Source organism: Centropristis striata, chromosome 14, assembly GCF_030273125.1.
Source record: "Centropristis striata isolate RG_2023a ecotype Rhode Island chromosome 14, C.striata_1.0, whole genome shotgun sequence".
Classification (NCBI taxonomy): domain Eukaryota; kingdom Metazoa; phylum Chordata; class Actinopteri; order Perciformes; family Serranidae; genus Centropristis; species Centropristis striata.
In genome coordinates, this window is record NC_081530.1 from 26623725 (window position 1) to 26643849 (window position 20125).

The following is a 20125-nucleotide window of genomic DNA, read 5'->3' on the forward strand; positions in this document are numbered from 1 at the left end:
CATCTGTAAAAGAACTGAATATAAAGAGAGAGAAAAAAACGTTTTTTTTCCAAATTAGGATTGGTGCTTTAAAAGCCTCGGCCCTGTAACACGAGGGCGTGTGTCCTACTTCTTGGCAGTTGGCTCACAACCGTTGTTTTACGTAACGCACTTCATCCCATTTTGTCTGCTGTTGCCATGGTGAGGCTAATTTATACAGGCATTAAGAATTAGGCTCATGTTCTTAACATGCACAGAGGGCTGACGCAGTTTTTTTTTTTTTTTTTTTTTTTACACATTAATACACACTTATGCACACTCATCAAATGTCTGTGTTTATGTGCATGCAGCTGATTAAAGAGGAGAGTGAGGTGGGGGCTCAGTGTGTGTAAGTGTGTGTGTGAGTGTGTGCGTGTGTGTGTTTTGTGCAGATGAGAAGCTCAGAATGATTGATGTCATTGTTAGCGTGAAAAATCTAGAGATGCAGCAGAGTTTGATTACGAAAACTGAATAAACAAATTATTAGACATATATTCCTGGTAGTTACTTGCAGCCTGTTTTGCACATTTTTTATTGTCTTAAAACCAAAAAATCTTCTCAAACTCAACTTCTTCTCCTCATTTCCATCTCCATGTTTTATTAAATCCCACAAAAGAAGTTATTACAGATAAAGAAATTAGTACGAACTTTGGTATATTTTAAAGGTCAATATAATATAATTATGATAATTTAGAGCAAGAAAGAGCTGATTACTCATTTCATTGACAGTTTTTCTTAACAATAATAATAATATTACATCAGATATAGAACTTTTCTAAATATTCACATGCTTTACAAACGTTATTATATATAGAATCAAATAAATACATATAAAAATAAAATAAGGTAGACTTTAAAATACATTATGTTTAAATTACATTAAAAAGTCAACAAGGTAATAAAAACATGGAAAACACATCTTTTACAACATTTTCTTGTAAAAAAAAAATCCATTCATTCCATATAAATATTAGCTAAAAATATATTAAAAAGAAAAAAAATATTAAGAAATAATCCATTAGCTGTAATTTAAATTGTAACCTTTATGTATTCAATATATACACGGTCGCCCATGAACTTGGAATAAGTTTGTTTTCAGACACAATCCTCCTGTTAATTGTGTTTTCATTTTCATTGTGATATGTTTGGAAGAGAATGTTTAATAAATATTTGAGAAGAAATAAACTTTTTCTGTCAAGAATAAATCACATTGTCACAATCATTTCATGGAAAGAGGTAAAAGAAAAAATGTATTCCAACTTTATGAGTGACCGTGTATTAATCTACATGATCGATTTAAGTTGCACTTTTTTTTTCTTTTTTCTTTATATATTTTTTATTGGAAATTAGCATTCATAAGCATCAGTACAAGACATAACTTATTCCACAGCTGTTTTCCACATTTTTGTTTTTTAAAGGGTACATTAGAACAAAGAACCACAAAAAAACCCCACAAAACAAAAATAAAAATAAATACAAAACAAAACAAAACAAAAAACATAGCATTATAATAATATATAGGGAGGCAAAAAAGCAAAGAAACAGAAACATTAACAATTATACTAATAATAACAATACATAAATAAACACAGGATGCCAAGTATGCTCATTTAAAAAATAATAAAAATATTTTTAAAAATACCTTAATAAAATAAATCAAAATTGGATGCATCAAATCGACTCATTTGGGGTCCAGAGAGGTGAGGGGACTCACATATGTGATGACAGGCTGCCATCTTTTATAAAAATTGGCTGCTGAGCCTCTCAAGGAATATTTCATTTTTTCTAAAGACAGAAAAGACATTAAATCACTCATCCACAAAAGTTGCACTTTAAAATTTTATTTTATTTTATTTTATTTATTTATTTTTTTTTAAATGCTGCTGCAGTTGTATTTCTGAAGACCACTGTTGGAATGAAACCTCCAGATTTCACATTAATGTACGTCAGCAGGTGAGCGGTGGAGGCTCACAGCTATCAGAGATCTTCACTTCCACTCATAACAATAGTTTGTAAAACATCTTTGCTGCAGCAGAACCATTAAACAGGTCAACCTCTTGAGCTTTACCCCATCAGTATGCTTGATGAAAAGAGGTTTTACAATCAATATTTGTATGAAAGAGCGACAACGAGAGTGGGCAGAACAGAAGCAGCAACAGTAACAAAGGAAGCAGAAAGTGACTCATGATATTGTCATTGAGGAGACAACAGGAGGTGACCTCAGTGGGAGAATTGTTTGGAAAAATCAATTCAATTGTCTGAGTCACCTGAATACAATCCCGGAAATATGAATGGAGGATTCAGAAGATGAAAAATCTGTCATCTGCTGTGTGTGTTTGGCACATGTTTGAATCTTTGGCTGAGATAACAAAGAGCCAAAACCACAAAGAGCATAATTTTCTGGAGCCTTGCTAGTTTGTCTACTTGAAGCACAAAACACATTTGATTAATTGCTAAATTAACATTATCACTAAATCCATGAAGCGAGCCATGTCCCCTCCTAAATATGACATTACATTAATGAATATTCATGCAAACAAAAGTCTTAACTAATCAGATTGAGAAAAACTACATTTGAGGATCTCTTCAATGTTATTTTCCAATTTTTGTATCACAGTTCTATTCTGGGTTCCTGCAGCTCTGTTCACAATGTCTGCAGGAGAAATGATAGATAATAAGAGGAGACTGAACAATGCTGGAGTAGTTAAATGACATCAGACAACATTTTTACTGATAGATTCCTTCTGAACTGTATCCGTTAAAGATATACTATGAAGGATTTTCTTAATGTATAGACTCGTACAAAAATAATAATCTCTCGATTATCACTTATGACTTCTATTGTGCTTGTATTTTCAGTTTTATATTCATTTTGCTGTGTTTGGGGTGTCAGCATTTGTGCACAAAGCAGAAAGAAAAATAGCAAAAAACTGCAACACGGACAAAGCTCATTCCAAAACTCAAATCTGGGATTTGCTTTCACTTTTGTTGAGCCGGGGAGGAGGGCTGAGTTTGAATGTTGTTTTTTTACAAGCGGTAAGCAACAATTCCTGCAAAGTATGCCTTTAAAAACAATAAATAAATCATCACATCAAAAGCAAATGGGACCTGCTGGTAGATAAGCCCTCGCCATGCAGGTCCAATTTGACCATTGAGGGGTTCCTGTGTCTTCCTAGACGCTCTCTCATCCCCCATTTATTCAGTCTGTCCCTCGCCCCCACTGCACTCAGAACACACACACACACACACACACACACACACACACACACACACACACACACACAGACACAAACAAAGTCAGGGGTGGGACTAATGCATTAATGCACATGGACCTTTGAGAGCTATCAGCAAATTGAGATCACATCAGGTGTGTGTGTGTGTGTCTGTGTGTGTGTGTTTGTGTGTGTGTGTTGTGTGTGTGTGTTGTGTCTGTGTGTGTGACTATCTTTGTGAGAACCAGGGTCCAGACTTTTAGGTTCAGGTTATAATTGGGTATAGGTTAGCTGAAGTGTAAGGGTTGGGTGTCATGGTTAACACAAGGGGCCAGGGAATGCATTATGTATTGTGTGTGTGAGTATCATTTGTCTGTCTCACCCAGCCGCAGCTCAGCATACTGATCTATCGAATGTTCACATATCCCACAAAGAAACACACTCTCACAGCTCGTTGAGGGCATTTAAGGCTGTTAGCGTGTGAGCGCCAGAGAAGAAAGAGCAGTGAATGGAGTGAATGCCGGCTGTATTCAGCACAGGGGTAACGGCTGGCACCACACCAGAACACACTGCGAGTTGGCATTGTTGTTCCCGTTGTGAAAGGCTCTTTAGACGAGATGAGCGGTGACACTAAGAGGTGCAGAGGAAAGGTTTTTATGATTCAGTGACTGTACTAAACTCTTTGTGAGGGAGTGTGTGTGTTTGTGTGTCTATATATGTGGGGACTGTTGGTTTCAATGAAGGGCCTGTTTTGAAGGGGCTGGGAAAAGTTTGGGGATATCCAGAAGCATGGACGTGAGTGTGAACATTTAGCATTCCACTCATGGCCAAATGTCTGCTGCAAAAAACGATAAAGCTCTATTTTTAAGCTTACCAAGCAGGAGAAATTTGAGGGAAGGTTGGACAATGAAAAACTTCTGATGAAACATCGTTCCATGAAAGCTCAAACTTTAGACAACTTTACATGCGAAAGATGTTTAGATTGCACTGACCAAATTTAAAGTCGATTGGATGCCACTTAATGCTTCAGTGGTCATTTGTTGTTTCAATCCACTTTCGGTTTGTTTCCAGCCTTTTTTAGCCACAGAGAGCTCTTTGGTTGTAACGTCTTTCCACAGGCTACATATTCCTGTGCTGTCAATAGGTGTGTTTCCATTAAAGTCAAATCCAATTTTCAAGCGAAAAGTTGAAATGTAGCATTAAAGAAAATCTGAATTTTTCCATTTCCATCAACTGGTTTAGAGCGAATAAACAAAGCTGCTTTGACATAGTTTGGTCAGAAGATGGCAGTGTTGTGTTTTGCTGTAGGCTAATCCGTCAGAAGAAGAAGAGAGAAAAAACGACAACAAAAAAAGAGTTTGCTAATCAGACAACTTTGGCCACCCACAAGAGAAAATGGAGAGAAGTCTCCAGGAATTGGATTCAATTGGGCAACTTATAATTGTTCTTTCATGTCAGAGCAGAAACAGCTGATCAGTCATATGAGTTAATGTTTGCTACTTCAGAACTTATTTGGATAAAGTGTTTCCATCTCCCATTAACAATTTTTCAAAAAAGACAAAAAAAACCTTAAGCGAGTGTAAAAACTTTTATCCAAATTTTCAAAAGTTTTATCAAATGTTGGTGTTTCCATCAAGCTTTTCTCATGTGAATCTTCAAAAGGTGCATAGAAAGTTGTTAGTTCTTGTGACTATATTTAGTGTTTCAGGAGGTCGAGGTTTGGTTTGTCACAGTAAAACGAGTCTTAGTACCTTCACCGTTTGACATCCATGTTATTTTCAGCTCGCTTGATTATGGAAATAAGTCCACAGATGTGATTGAATTGTTAGATTTCAAACCAGTAGGGACTTTACAAAAGGAAAGTTGTAACAAGTAATCTTTTACTAATAATGGATTTCTGCCCAACACTGCCTGAGACCCAGATATATTTGGTTTACTATGATATATAAGAAAGAAAAGCAGCACATCTTCACATTTGCTAGGCTGGAAACAGTTTATTTTAGCTTTAAAAAATGACTTGTTAGTACGCAGGTATTGGCTTTGTTACTGAGGGAGAGAAGATGATTATCTGGTGTGTGTCACTTTTATCCAGCAGTGGGTGAGTGAGTCCCTGATAAATGAATGTAGGACAAACACTGAGTTCTTTTCACACAGTCTCTGCTTCACAGTCAGTATTAGATTTTACTGAACATGAAGCCCTGTTTGAACTGTGTGAGTGCTGTTATTCACTCTGTTATTATCTTTTCTCTACTGAAAGTGAGACGTACTCTTATTCCCTCAGGTCCTCATCATGGACAGAACTAGCTGCTTGTATCATTCGGGAACATCAGGGTATTGAAGAGACTTATACCATCTGGTATCATTATGTTCAGCTTTTAGTCTTCAAGTGTCCACATTCTCCCCTCCTTCATCTAAATGTATGGGGAAGCTTCTGGTGCAGAGAGCAGCGTCCAGCCAGTGCTGTGATTACCCGGGAAGCATTAGGTAACAAAATGTATCATTTCACACCCACTGCTCTTCTTTTAGAGGAGTGAGTCAGAAAGTCAGAGATAAACGCGGCGAGGCACAAAACTGCTGCTGAGCATTCAGAGTCCAAAATCGACCAAAATGCTTCAGTGCATTCAGGTAAATTGCTGCTCTGCTGTCAGGTCTTTCACCTGCTACCGACTGTGGTTAGAGCAGAAGATAATGCAACATAACTGATTATTGTATTTCAGTTTCATGACATGATCATGTAGATTTTATCCTGCAGGTTTCTGTCGTCTAAATGAATGACTCTGAGCAAGTTGGGACTAAAGAATAAAAAAATGACTGTAAGGAATATTAATTTGCCCAACTCTAAAGGTATAATATGTAAAATTTCTGCATTCAAGTTTCTAAAAAAGACTAAACCTGAGTTATATATTTTGTTCAGTTGTGTTCGGTGTCCCAAATGTTTTCAAAAATCCATATTTTGAATCATGTTAACAGTTTTATTTTTGACGTTTGTCAGTGGTGTCGTATCCTCTTCGCGCATGCATCGAGCTGTCATAAATTGACCTTTTATCTAGTTTTAAGCCACATTTTTAGCTACTCGCTAGAGGAAATTTGATCGGTGCCATAAAAGTATCAGTAAGTCCAGTTCCCCACCACTAGTGCTGTGGCTATTATGTATCTAGTAATCTATTTAATAATCATTTTTAGTTATAGATTACTAGATACATAATAGCCACAGCACTAGTGGTGGGGAACTGGACTTACTGATTACTTTTATGGCACCGATCAAATTTCCTCTAGTGAGTATCATAAATATGCCTCGTCATTCAATACCTAGTAAATCGAAAGAATATTGCATATTTTTCAAGGTCAAGGTCACGTTTTATTGTAGAGTACCTTATACACAACCAAGGTTGACCAAAGTGCTTTACATAAATGAATAACAACAAAAAATACAAAATATACATAAATGAATAACAATAAAATCAAAGATAAAATTAACAAAGACAGTTACATCAAGTAATATATGATGTGAGATATACAATACAGCACACACATTAACCAGTCCAAAGAAGAAGATATAGATAACAAGATATATCATTTGGCCCAATCCTGACAGTCAAACCAGGCTGTTCTGTTTCAAGCCGATACTCGTGCAGCCATTGGTCCCGATGATTCGTTTACTGAGTCACAGCCGTCAGGGACCACAGTGTTTAAATGTGCTTGCTGCTATTATTAGCCTGAACAGTATCAGTCATCAGTCTCACCGGCCTGTTGTCCCCACGTCGCAAAACAAGGCTCTACTCTTTCCCTGGGCTTGGTGCCGGGTCTTTGTCTGTCACACAGACCACAGGACGGGTATCAGGTTGCTCAATCGCTTGTAGCACTGAGGTGTCTGTGGACCAAGGTGGTGTGTGTGTGTGTGTGTACAGTACATGGTTGCATTAGTACATTGTAAAAAAAGATAAACAATAGCTACTCAATAAAATTGAGGCAACAGATTGCACGCAATATTATTAATTAAATCTAACTAGGTTACAAGTTGAGTTAATAACAACTTAACAGGAAGTGTTAAGTGTCAATTAAAAACGGACTAATTCTATTTTGTTGGATTCATTCAAAATTCTCTTGATTTAGAATTACATACACATAAAGATTATATTTAATCTGATCAAAATAAGTAGATTCCATCTCAAACATTTTTATATTAAAGTTACTTAAACAACTGCCTCAAAATCAAGGACACATCTATATTTTATACATTTTATCAAATATATTAAGTAAAATGAAATGATTACAGAATCATTTATTACAGTGAATGACGAAATGAGCCCCACGAGGTGGGCTGTCCTCTGGAGACAGGAAAGCGGATGCAACACTGGAAAAAAAAAAGAAAAAGGAGGACGTCTAAACACAAGGCCCTACCAACAGAGTGGCACACAAACCGACGCTGCTTCGTTGTTCAAAGTTGTTTAACTGGTACGCTGCGGGATTATTTATCTTGTTTGTGTGAGGAAGAGAAGCAGGCTGGAGACGGAGGCTTCACAGGCTGATTACTCTGCTTGTTAGTGGAGTTTAACATGATTTGACAAATGTGTGTGTCTGAGTCTCTCCTCCAGGCGTTTGTGTGTAAACCATACTTTTCCTTTAGCTCAGTTGTCAAGTGAAACGGATTAACAGAAATGACACTTTCTCACTTCAGGGTTTACAGTCAGCACACCATTTACATTGAGATCAGCATGTCGGTCAGTTGAAAGTTTCTCTTCGTTTAGGATTTTATATCTCTGAATTTGACTGATGCATTTTTGGATTTGGTGTCTATCTCACTGCAGGAAACACATTGCCAAAAAGGTAAAAATTATCATAGATGGAAACTGTAAAAACAGAAATAAATGTAAAAAATAAAAAATAAATGGTAATACTTCATCTAAATCAAAATTAATTTTTGAAACATATTCAAACAAGTAAAGTAAACTGTTTATACTAACGAGATCCTGTAAAACAATATATCCCACGCTCCTCTGCACAACTGAGAGACCATAAATGACTCAGCTGAAACCAACAGTCATGTGACAAAAATTCAGCGAAACTTAGACTGACCTGCAGGCTGTTTTCACAGAGCAGAGGGGAGAGGGCAAGAGAGGTTGAACAAAGGTTAATGGTTTAATATATAGCCCATTTCCCCCCAATAATGTTAACACTTGTGGGCAAAAATGTTTTTATATAGATTATCTGTAATATGTTAATCTATAGAAGTCTTTAAGGGATTTTTGTAAATCAAATTTTAAAAAATCAAGTTAAGTTTTTTTTCTTTATGATTTTTGCCATTATAACTGTGTCAATCTGCACAAAATACATTTCTGAGTTCTCCCTACTTTTCCCTATGTTGATTCTATAGAGGTGCAGGACTTATATAGTGCAGAGAAAAATGAAACCGCAATGAGTGTGAGGCCAGAGATTGCTGCGACAATGTTGACAGCCTGCCATGACTACTATAATGTAATCACAGTGGAATTACTGAATTTTAAAATTGATAACATTGATGAAAAAACTGTATTTAATGTTGATAGGCCAATATCTGCTCAATCAGGTCAGTGGTGGTCCCAAAACCGCAGCAGATTGGTTCATCCATGCTTTGTTTGTCATTTTATAATATTCACTGAACTGCCTTTTTAAATTTAAATGTAAACCTGCTGGTACTTGCACCACGTTCTTAACAAAACTGTGATTCAGTTATCTCAGTGGATTCCTCCCTCACAGCACTTCTTCTCTCCTACATCATTATCTGACTATTTTCAGCTTGTTCCCCAAGTGCACACGTGAGCCATGTTGCATTCCACATCATCTTAAAAAAAAAAGGTTAAAATCTGACAGGCTGCTGCCAAATATAGACACAGCGATTAAAAGATGTCTTAACTAATAGGAGAGGCTGATTAGATAACTCAGCCACAGGATGCTGTGGGTTGTTTTTTCCTGGAAACACATATATTGGATTTCTTCAAGGCAAACATGGCTATGGTGCAATCCTTAAGTATGTACTGACTTGTGCTTGTGGCTTTTTAACAGCTTGTGATCGAGGTCTTATGTCGGGTAGAAACTATGCACAGACACTTAACTGAAAGTGACAACAGTCGTGTTTTGTCACACCTGCCTGAGGATGGAAAACACGACCAGTAACAGTCGAGGTATGTTTGTAGTTGAGTGTTAGGCCCCAGTAGTTGAGACATGTTAGTGCAGGCTCTGAATGCTGCTCATCCACATCGCACACGGGAAACTTCACCAACACTGCCTACTCTGTTCTGCATTGCACAATGCTCCCTGCACTCTAATTAACCTTCTGTTGACATGGTTTGGGTGTAAATTGAGTTCAGAAGGATGCTTTTATTGTAGTCATGATGTGTAACTGACCCTGATCCTGAATCCGTCACTTAGCTTCCATATATTGTTAACGGATTTGTACATGATGGATTTATGTGTCTGTCTTCTCTCCAGGAGTGTCGTCCCGCGTCCCGGAGATCATGGCGGCCGGCACCCACTCCCCCGGAGGGCCCAACGGTATAATCCGTAGTCAGTCCTTCGCCGGCTTCAGCACGCTACAGGAACGACGCTCGCGGTGAGTCTTTAGAGCTGTTAATCTGTTCTGCTGATGTTACTCATTTCTGAAATGACAATTGAGGTCGAGGAGGGAAATTGTTTTTCTACAAGAAAGGTTAAAGTGTCATATCCTCAGAATCAGTATTGATTTTGGAGGTGAAGCTCTGAATAAAACACGTTAATTATCACTATTAGAACAATGATTCAGGAGGGTCAGCCAATGAATAGTTAACAGTATGTCAGACATTAAATAGTTTTATCATAATAGTGTTTTCAAAGGGGTAACACACTGATTAAATATAAAATTGGGTTGAGTTGCAAGAGACAGATTTAAATATTAGCAGATACATCACTGAAAGTATGCTGGAACCTACAATTCCCATAATGCCCCTGTCTTTCAGATTCCACACCCCCAATTTATAAGCAGGTTTTCTCTCAAAGTGTGAACTGAAGCTCAAGTTAACCCTGATGACATCATTATGGTTATTTTCTCAGACTTTCTAAAACTCCTCCAGAGCCACAGAAGACTTTATTTAACTGTTTTAACAGACATGGTTTCACTTTTCTTGACAAGTGCACTGACCTTCATGTGTAAAAGCTATTTAAAATGCAAAAAACCTCTTTTAGTTAATCTTAATTAATTTAAGATTATTTGCTGTTTTGTATACATAAAGAGTGTGATGGTTCACAGAAGTCATAATTCATACCCCAGTTCTGAGTCACCAGGATCTTCCAGCTCCAGAGTCCATCATAATGTGACTTGCCTGCTAATACACTTGTTGTGCTAACCTCAGCATATGTTGCTTATGGCTTAAAGTTTCTGGGCGGATACGTGTTTATGAATTTCTCTATGTGGTCGCATGCTCTCCACCGTGACCACAGTACTGTGAAGGTTTGGCACAAATACAAAAACCGTTACAGCCTAACTGTGTTAAACATCAACATCAGCATCTAATGTGTTTTTCATGTTGTCTGATCAACTGATCTGTAGGGTCCAGGACAGTGACACAGAGTCCTCTTTCTTTAAGTAAATGTTACATAATATTTACACCAGTTGACATGACGTGAAATCTTCTGATTAAAAGCAGCAACCATCGTAAATTCACTTACATAATGTAACACCTGGTGATTCTGATTTTGTAGGACAGATGTTGACTGAAACATGTGGAGATGGATGTTGAAGTTTTGAAACTGGGTTTTAAGAAAATGGCAGCAACTCACTACTTTCAATATTTTGAGTTGTGTGTGTGCCCTTCATATACCTGCAGATCAGATAATGTTGGCATCAGCACAACTTGTAAAGAATCTTGCAAAACCTCTATTTGCTTGCCAATTTGTTATTTGGTTGTAAATGGAAGGACAGATGCTACAAACATTCCATTTGTGACATCTGTGACGTTCAGCGAGCCGCAGCAAGTCTTAAAATCCAGTAAAAGAACTGGATTCTAAAGTGATGATCAGCACTCTGTTGCATAAGAACCACACCGCTAACTACTGATGATTGCTCAATTCATAGCCAGAAATTGGTGTTAAAGAGAGAGATTTTTATCTGCGTGCTTTCCTCTGTGACTCATCAGTGACAGCTCTCAGTCAATCATCACAGGACAAAGCCCTCTCACACACACTCAGAAATATCTGCTACGATCTGCCATGGTGCTCCTCTGCAGCCCCTGGTCCTGCTGAGAGAAACTATTTGAAGACGCTGCTCCCTCTCTTGTCTCTGGGCTCAAACAGCGGATGGCGTAATTGGTTGGAATGACTCGGGCATGTGGGCGACTGACAGCGACTGACGAGCTACCATTCTGATAATGAGCGAGGTGGAAAGCTGCAGAGTCTGAGGCCACTGGAGTGTGTTAGTGTAACTGAGCAGGGACTTTCCATGTGTGCAGCCATGTGCATGTGTTCTGTGCATGCATGCAGACTTTGTGTCACAGTTGTAACTCTGTATGAAGCTGTGTTTACATTTATGTATATGTGTTTCTGTGTGGGTGTGTGTGTGTGTCCCTTCCACACTACAGCTTGCGTGACCCCAAGGCTACTGAGCGCTCTCATTCAGCCGTGCCCTACATTTGTGGCCGCTCAGCTTAACTTGTGCTGCGTTCCCTGGCTGGCACGCGGAAAGACATGGCACGTTCCAACTTGTCGAGCGCTGAAATTGGTTCTCCCGCGTGTCCCTGAGATGGCTCTGGGATCGTTTCATTAAGTCTAGGGAAATGTCATTTGTCAGCTAAATCTGTAATAGTTTTAAAAGCTGAGATGTGCATGAGCGGGTGAGATGAGTGTGACCCAAAATGGGTTGATGTAAGGAGGGTGGGTTGATGTGAGGGGGCTACACTGTGGAGGAAAATGGGCTTTTCTTCTTTACTTGAACATAGAAACTAGACTTAGCTTCTTAAATGCAAAGATTGGCTTTTCTCTCTTGTTTTATATGATAATTGAATAGTTCCGGGATGCTTTACACTGTTCTTCAGACAAAACAAGCTATTAAAAATTTCTTTCACTTTATTTTTTTACATTAATACTAATTGCTTAATCTAATGAATCAATGATGAAAATACTTGTTAGTTACAGCCCTGTGTCAATGTGTGTGTAAAGAGTAGCAATAACTAGTCAGTTAATTGAAAGAAAATTAATCTATATGAATATAATCGATTGTGATGATGGATTTATTGTTATGGTACTTTTTCAATCAAAAATATTCTATACATTTGATGATTTTAGATTCTGAAATGTGAACATTTATTGCCTTTGTGTTTATAGTAAATTTAATACATTTGGCTTTTAGCCTGTTGGTCGGACAAAGTTTTTTAGTCAAACAATTAATCAATTGTTGAATTCATGAATCAAAAAAAAAAACTGCCTCACTGCCATGACTCCTTCTTGTTGCAAAGAACGAAGACACACACGACTTTGACGTCATTGTTTTGAATATGCAACCATCAGAACACCATACCAGCATCTATCAAAGGAATTGATCAGCTCACAGGCATATGATTCTACTCATATGATTCCTACACATATATATCTCTTTAATGAACTCTGCATGACTCTATTCACATTTGTTGGCTTCCCCCCTTGAGTCGGTCACGCTGCTGTCGGTCTGTGGGGAAGAGAGTGAAAAACACTTGAATGTCATTGATTGCCGGGAGTGTGATTGTGCCTTGGTGTGTGTTTGTAGGTTCACTCCAGCAGAAGATAAATGGCAGCCATACACAGGTCAAACACAGAAAGTGGGGGCTGGGGAGCACATGTTAGATATTTGTGCACCGTTGTGGTTTAGCACGCCCCTGTGACTGATGAAGACGTTCACCTCTGAGGTGATGCTGGGACTTCTGCATGTTTGACAGATTTTTTTTCTGAGTGATATGTAGGCTAAATGTGTCAGTCCTGTGTGACTGAGTTATCTTGGTGTGCACAGACTGGACGAACCCTCTCCATCAGACGGATGAGATTAATCATGCTGAGACCGGCCCAAAGGCATGTTCAGGATGCTGTAAAGTAATGCAGAAATCTCATCTCGTGCTGCATTATTATTGGCAGCTCCAGGCCTGGTTATCTGAAATACTTTGGAAATCCCATGTTAAATATGTAATATGAGATGTTGTGTTGTGTCTGACACTGTGGGCCCCCCTTTAAACAAACACAACACCAATATCCACTGCGATTGTTCTGTTGTTAGAGTATTCTTCGTCATACTTAAGTAGTGGAACCAAAGTTTTGTTTTTATTTTGTTTATTCAATTTTAAAGGCTTTGGGGGATTTAAACTGGAAGTAAATGTTACCATGCAGTCAGTTAGAGGTCTTTCTGCCTGTATTTGTTTACATTTGGGCAAATTGGCACTATTAAAATTAGGCTGAATCGGTTATTAGCAGTTCCAGTTTGCAAGGTACTCATGGATGTGCAACTATTATTGGATTATTTTGACACTGAAGAAAACCTTAAAAACATGATGCCTCGGAAGAACTTTATGTTCTAAAAATCTTTTTTTTTTAAGGATTTCTAGGAAGATATATAATCAAAGCCCTAGATAACAAAACCCTATCCAGTGTAAGTCACACTCAATCTAAAAACAGGTATCATATTTGTGTAGCACAAATTTGATGCAAATGGCATCTTATGTCTTAATGATGTGATGTGAAGTTGAACAGATAGTCTTCCTTTATCCTGCTTTTGCTATAAAACCTTTTGAAATCATTGTGACTTGCTTTGTGTTTTTCAAACTTTGCACAGAAGATTAAGAACATTCCTGCACACAGGGGAACCTCTATTGGACTCACTAATGTGTGTGTGTGTGTGTTTGTCTGTTTATGTGCAGGTGTAACTCTTTCATGGGGAACTCGGCGGTGCAGAAGAAGCCTCAGTCCAAGCCAAAGAAGCCTCACCTGTCAGGACACAAGGGAGGCAGCAGCTCCAGAGAGCCACAGCCTAAAAGACTGGAGGAGGTTTACAATGCACTCAAACAAGGCCTGGAGTGAGTGAAGCACACACTGATGGTCATTTACACTGCCTACACACTCTTCAGTCAGACAACCAATAAAAAATGTCTAACTAACTAAGCAAAATGTTCCAATGTAATCATTTCTTTTATGATTTCAGTCCATAAATGTTCATAATTCCCCTCTTTAATATGTACATTTACAGCCTGTTTGGGCCTGTTGATTTTCCGCTGTATATATTTACATAACCACACAGTCTTTTATATACCAATGTGTTTATACTGCTCCCATTATGTACATATTATTTTCATTATTGTTATGGTGTGCTTGCATTGCAAAATTGTTTTCATTTCAGAGATTGATGAAGTTTAATCTCAATGAATTTCTGTAAAACCTGACTGTTTTTTTCTTCCCGTCTCTTAGTGAGTACCTTGAAGTCCATCAAACAGAGCTGGACAAACTCATGTCTCTGATGAAGGACATGAAGAGGAACTCTCGCCTGGTGAGACATCACTGGAAATAAAATTACATGCAGTAAACAGTTTGATGCCATCTTTGTCACATCTTACAGGAATAGTTTGATGTTTCAGGAAATCTGCTTATTTTCTTTCTTCTTAAGAGTTGTGTGAGAAGATCAATAGCTACCTTTTAAAGGCTAAAATCATTGTTGGTTCCATCATGTTTGGATACATACGGATGCTTGTGTCTCAAAACTTTTGTTCATGCAACTTTCATACACATATTTGTGTCAGCTGGGATAACATATTTCAGTTAAGTTTTCCACTTCAATGATGATGCATCATGTACATTGCCAGACAGAATTGACAACTCGTTTCCATCTTTAGTCTGACATTTCTTTCACTCTAACCAATTTGTGTTGGGAGGGGGTTGATTTGCCCAAACCAATCATTTGAGTCTTCCACTGGCTGAGACGGCTATGTGAATGATGATAAAACAATTACATTATGCGGTTCTTCTCGATTTACCAAACCAATTATGTTAATTACCAATAAGATAATTACCAATTATCTGACCAAACTGATCAAATTATGATTGTGAAACGAGTCATTTCATGTCGATTGTGTCGCTCCAAACAATTTATCAACAGTAGCATTGGAGTAGGCTTGAGTGAAGTTTATCTAACTTGGTTGTGATTGGCCAGTGAGCCCAGTCCATGTCCATGGCACGCTTTCATGCACACGTATGACAGGCACACACAGAGACAGACAGGAAAAGAGTTGGACAGGATTCATCTTGGAGTGCCAGATGGCCAGAACACCACTGGAGCGAAGTTAAAACGAAGTACAATGTCAGAAGCTGCTGAAATGACATGGCGTGTGTGCAAATGCACAGCTTGAAAACAGTTAATCCCGCCCATTTTCTGATTGGATTGAAAACTTTTTAAAACCAGATACCACTGTTTTATGTCAGATCATTCAACTTGGGGCAGCTGGCAGAGTCAAAGGTCTGAACCAGGCAATCACATACAATAATAAACACATATGATGCACACACAGAGTCCAGGCTGCTGCTCTAAAGGGTGTTGAACAGGATCTTTTTTGACGCCAGACAACTACAGTCTGCTTTGCATTTCTTAAGCAGCCTCAGCTGTGCCGTCCTCCTGTACTAACTCTGTGATTGTGTGTGCGTGTGTGTTTTTTTTCTCTCTCCAGGGAGTGCTGTATGATCTTGACAAGGTGAGTTGATGGAGGGGAGGATCTGCTGTAACAACCGCTCCAAGTTTGGTGTGTGTTGGAGGGAATCTTTGATGTAAAAAATGAAAGAAAAACAGCTAAAGGCAGAATAAAAGAGGGAGGACGGACAGAGTGGAGAAGTGAAGGGATTGAGGAATAATACTGGAGAAAGGATGAAAGGGAGAGAAAGTGTGTGATGGGACAGGAGAGAGACGGTCTGAGAGGGATTAGCTGTGAGATATTTGCATACAGAAACAACAGATACCATTTGGTTTTTGTGACATACATTTAATGATCACAAATGCAACATTTTTGAAAGGCTTGCAAACTGTTCCTCATTATATCCTGTGGTATGCACATATTTCAAAAAGATATAGTCGGGATCTTATTTGTAGTAAATTATTGCACTGTGTTTGTCTTTCTGCAGCAAATTAAAACCATCGAGAGGTACATGAGGCGTCTGGAGTTCCACATGAGCAAGGTAAGAACTGATATCAGCCATCACTTGTTTGAGTTTCTGTTTTGAGTCAGATTTTTTGTCCGCATTGATGTGCTATACTTGGAAACCATCCATTTAGTGCTGATGAACATTTCACATCTCAATACCTCTTTTCACTTTAAGCCTCTTCACACAACTCCCACACAGCCACTCAAAAACACAATACTGCTGCTTATTTCTGCCTCTCTTTGGACTATAGTTTAAACTCTCTCTCCGCTCAAGTGTTTTTCTCATCTTTATGTTCTCTGGAATGTCTGACTTTGACTATACTGACTTGTACCCGTGCAAAGTTTGTCTCTCGAGAGGTGTTTTCACATTCTGACGGGAAAGCTAGATTAGATACATCATTACTTCGAAAGCCAATAAAAATCCAGAATATAAACCTGAATCATCCAGCTCAAAGCATACTTTTCAGTAGAGCCTGACTGATTTTTGATTCTGATTTTAGAGAGGGGAATTTCATTGATAACTGATATAGTGGCTGATATAGTACATTTTTGTGCTGGAATGACAAAATACCTTTTTTATGTGAATGTGTGGCAATTTTTCACCACTCTGCAAATGTACCCAGAGAGCAACCTTCTCAAACATAAAACTGTATTAAATCATATTCAACATTGTTATACATTATAAAAACAATGCATTTCATTTTCTGACAATTCTGCAAATGATAATTGAGAAAATAAAGAATAGAGTAGGAATAAAATAAGTAGCTTACTCAATTTCTAAATCACGCCAAGCAACATTTTCTGCATTATATATTGTTTAAAAAAAGTTTTCATAATGACACATATCAGACAACATATACACAGATACTGATGGGCCTTTGTTAGGCCAATATACGCTGATAATATCAGTCAACTAAATATGTCCTTTAACTACAGAGAGCAAAAACAAACATTTTAGCAGATATTATTGTATTCTATGCAGCCATTGCTAGTTGCAAGCTAATAAACAACACAAAAATGCAAACAACACTTTTCCACTTGATGCAGCTGTTAGTTGCTGATTTTGGTGCACAAAAAACTGAGTCTGGAGGCTCGGACATGTGAGACTGGTTAGGGTGGTGTTCCTGCTCTTTTCTGGGTCATTCTGGCTGTTGATGTAATAGGAACATTTCCAGCTGTTTTAATGGTTGAGGCAACAGGTCACCAGGTTTGGAAACTATTTTTGTTTATCCTCCTTTGTAGTCTCCTCTCTGGTTGCCAGTTGGGGACATTAATCCCCTGCATGGTCTCGCAGCTATGTGACTTCTCTTCCATGTCCCCTTTTTGTAGTTTTGTAACGGTCTCCCACGCTGTGCGTCAAATCAGACGTGACAGCAGGCAATCAGCATACGCACATCCAAACAACAGCAGCTCCCAAGGTAACCATGGTTACCCAAAGACGGAGCCTTTGAAGACCCAAGGAACACAGAGGAGCCTGCTATTGGGTGACCTTAACCCTTCATGTTCATATAAATACGGACAAACTATAAAAACTCAAACTGGCAAAAACAAGTAAATGTACAACAATATGACAAAGAAGAAGAAGAGTGGACAGTTTGTGAAAGGTTGAAGGCAGCAGTGAATCTGGGCCAGGGCAGTTAGGAGGCTACAGTGAGGAGCGATTGGCAGGGTCCTTTAAAGAAGCAGAAGAAAGAGAGGAAGAAGATGCAGGGAATATAGAAAAAAAGGTGTGATGACAGTAATTTTAAAATATTTTATGTTCTTTTAGAAACTCAGGAGCTGAACTGCCTGCGTGCTCCACTTTGACCTTGATAACGAAAGAGAAAACATAAGCTGATTCAACGCTTCTTCTGTCTTGTGAGGTTGTCACAGGATGCAGTTAAAACAAACACACGCTCAAAGCCTTTTCCACTTAGCATCCAGCATTGCTCTGAAGCTCCTCTCCTTCTCTCTTTCAGGCTCTGTGCAAAAATAGATTTGAATGCACTTGTAAATATTTGAAGGAGTGACTGATTTATCTCGTCAGGCAGGTAAAAAGCCTCAAAAGTCGTAACTAAAAAGTAAGTTAAATCTAGCACTCGCTTTGCCCTTTTATTCTAAATATGTACCCGTGCTACTTGTCTTTTCATCGAACTTAAAATGAAATAGTTTAAATACATTGTTTGACATTTTTCTCCCCTGGCGTTTCTGTGCTACAAATGGTATACGTTACTATTATTTCACTCTAAGAAGTAGCATTGTAGCGCAGCACATGTCTTCAACAGACGTGTGATGCTCTGAAAAATGTTTTTGGAATGTTTTTCTGCAACATCAGCTTCAAAGGACTAATAAATGCTGTTAATTAGAAGTGAATTGTAATTAAAGTATGAGGTTAAGTACGGAAGAGGAAACATGATGGATGAATGAATAAAACTAATGCCATTCTGCAACTGGCAGCCCTTGATGTACCCTGCCGGCCCCGTAAACAGCTATTGGCTTTACACACACACACACACACACACACACACACACACACACACACACACACACACACACACACACACAGACACACACACACAGGACAGGTCCATTTTCCAAACCTCAGCATCAGCAGATAGCTATTGAGTGAGATCAATTGCTGAATGTCCAGCTAAGAGAATCGGCCAACCACAAAAGCATCGTGGTCAGGAAATTAAATAACACACACACACACACACAAAGAGCTGGCCTCATCCTTGTATAAAGAGGGCCTTAGTTGTGATCTGATGCTGTGTTACTCACAGCAGGTTGATAATTAGCCTGATGGAGCTCTAATACTCTGTGTGGGTTCATTTATCAATTTCTACAGAGTTGTCAGATTTATTAGATGTGACAAGTGGGCTGTATATTGTGTGTTGTATTTGTAGGTATTATGGTCTCTGCTGAGATATATTTGTATCAGCGTAAATGTCGGCCGATGTGGAACATTATGAAGCTTTCAGCGCGCTGATTGTTGCCCAGCCATGTAGACAAGATGAAAGATGTTTTTTAGGAGGGAAGTGGTGATAGTCAGCTTGGAAAGAGAAGGATGAATCTCCATCAGATGTGATGTGATGTACAGTGACCCTTCAGAGGGTCAATTGCTGCCTCACTAGAGCGATATGCAAGAAGTAGGAAACACCCAGAGGACCTGATATAAGAATGAAAGTGTGTAAATGAACGTGTAAGTATGTTTCATCAAACTGAGTATATTTTTCTTAGACATACAATATGTACATCTTTGATTGTATTTGAAAACTTAATATTACCAGACTTCATTAAAACTGGAGCCTGAAAAGAAAGCAGCATGTTTACTTTCTCTCATCTCAGAACAGGATGAAAAGTTCTTTTACAGTTATATATTCAGCAGCTGTGAGCTACAGTAAGTGTGTACGTGTTTGCCAGTGTTTGTGCTCGACGCAGCCGTCTGTCTTTGTGCAGGACAGCTGCCGTGAGCGATGACTTAACAATCATCCATCAGCAAGTTGTTAGTGTGTGTGTGTGTGTGTGTGTGTGTGTGTGTGTGTGTGTGAGTGTGTGAGTGTTTGTGTGTGTGTGAGACTCACATCAGCCCAGTCTTTTGTTCCTGCTCGTGCTGCTGGCTGCCTGCAGATGTCCGAGCAGTAATTGGCGCACATGGAGGAAGCAGGTGGCTCAATGCAAAACCCTATGAAGTCCTGCATGCGATATAGGGTCTATGGTGTTTGTGTGTGTGTGTGTGTTGGCCGATAGTTTCAGCAGGGCATCATT

General features: G+C 38.6%; 1 protein-coding gene across 1 annotated transcript in view; it reads left to right on the forward strand.

The window, feature by feature from the left end:
- ripor2 (RHO family interacting cell polarization regulator 2) overlaps window positions 1–20125 on the forward strand; it is a 69119-nt gene that overhangs the window by 31747 nt on the left and 17247 nt on the right. Inside the window, exons 2-6 of the mRNA XM_059349528.1 lie at window positions 9699–9819; window positions 14117–14272; window positions 14661–14739; window positions 15911–15934; window positions 16359–16412. Coding sequence (XP_059205511.1) covers window positions 9699–9819; window positions 14117–14272; window positions 14661–14739; window positions 15911–15934; window positions 16359–16412 — 434 coding nt within the window. The remainder of the gene's footprint in view (window positions 1–9698; window positions 9820–14116; window positions 14273–14660; window positions 14740–15910; window positions 15935–16358; window positions 16413–20125) is intronic.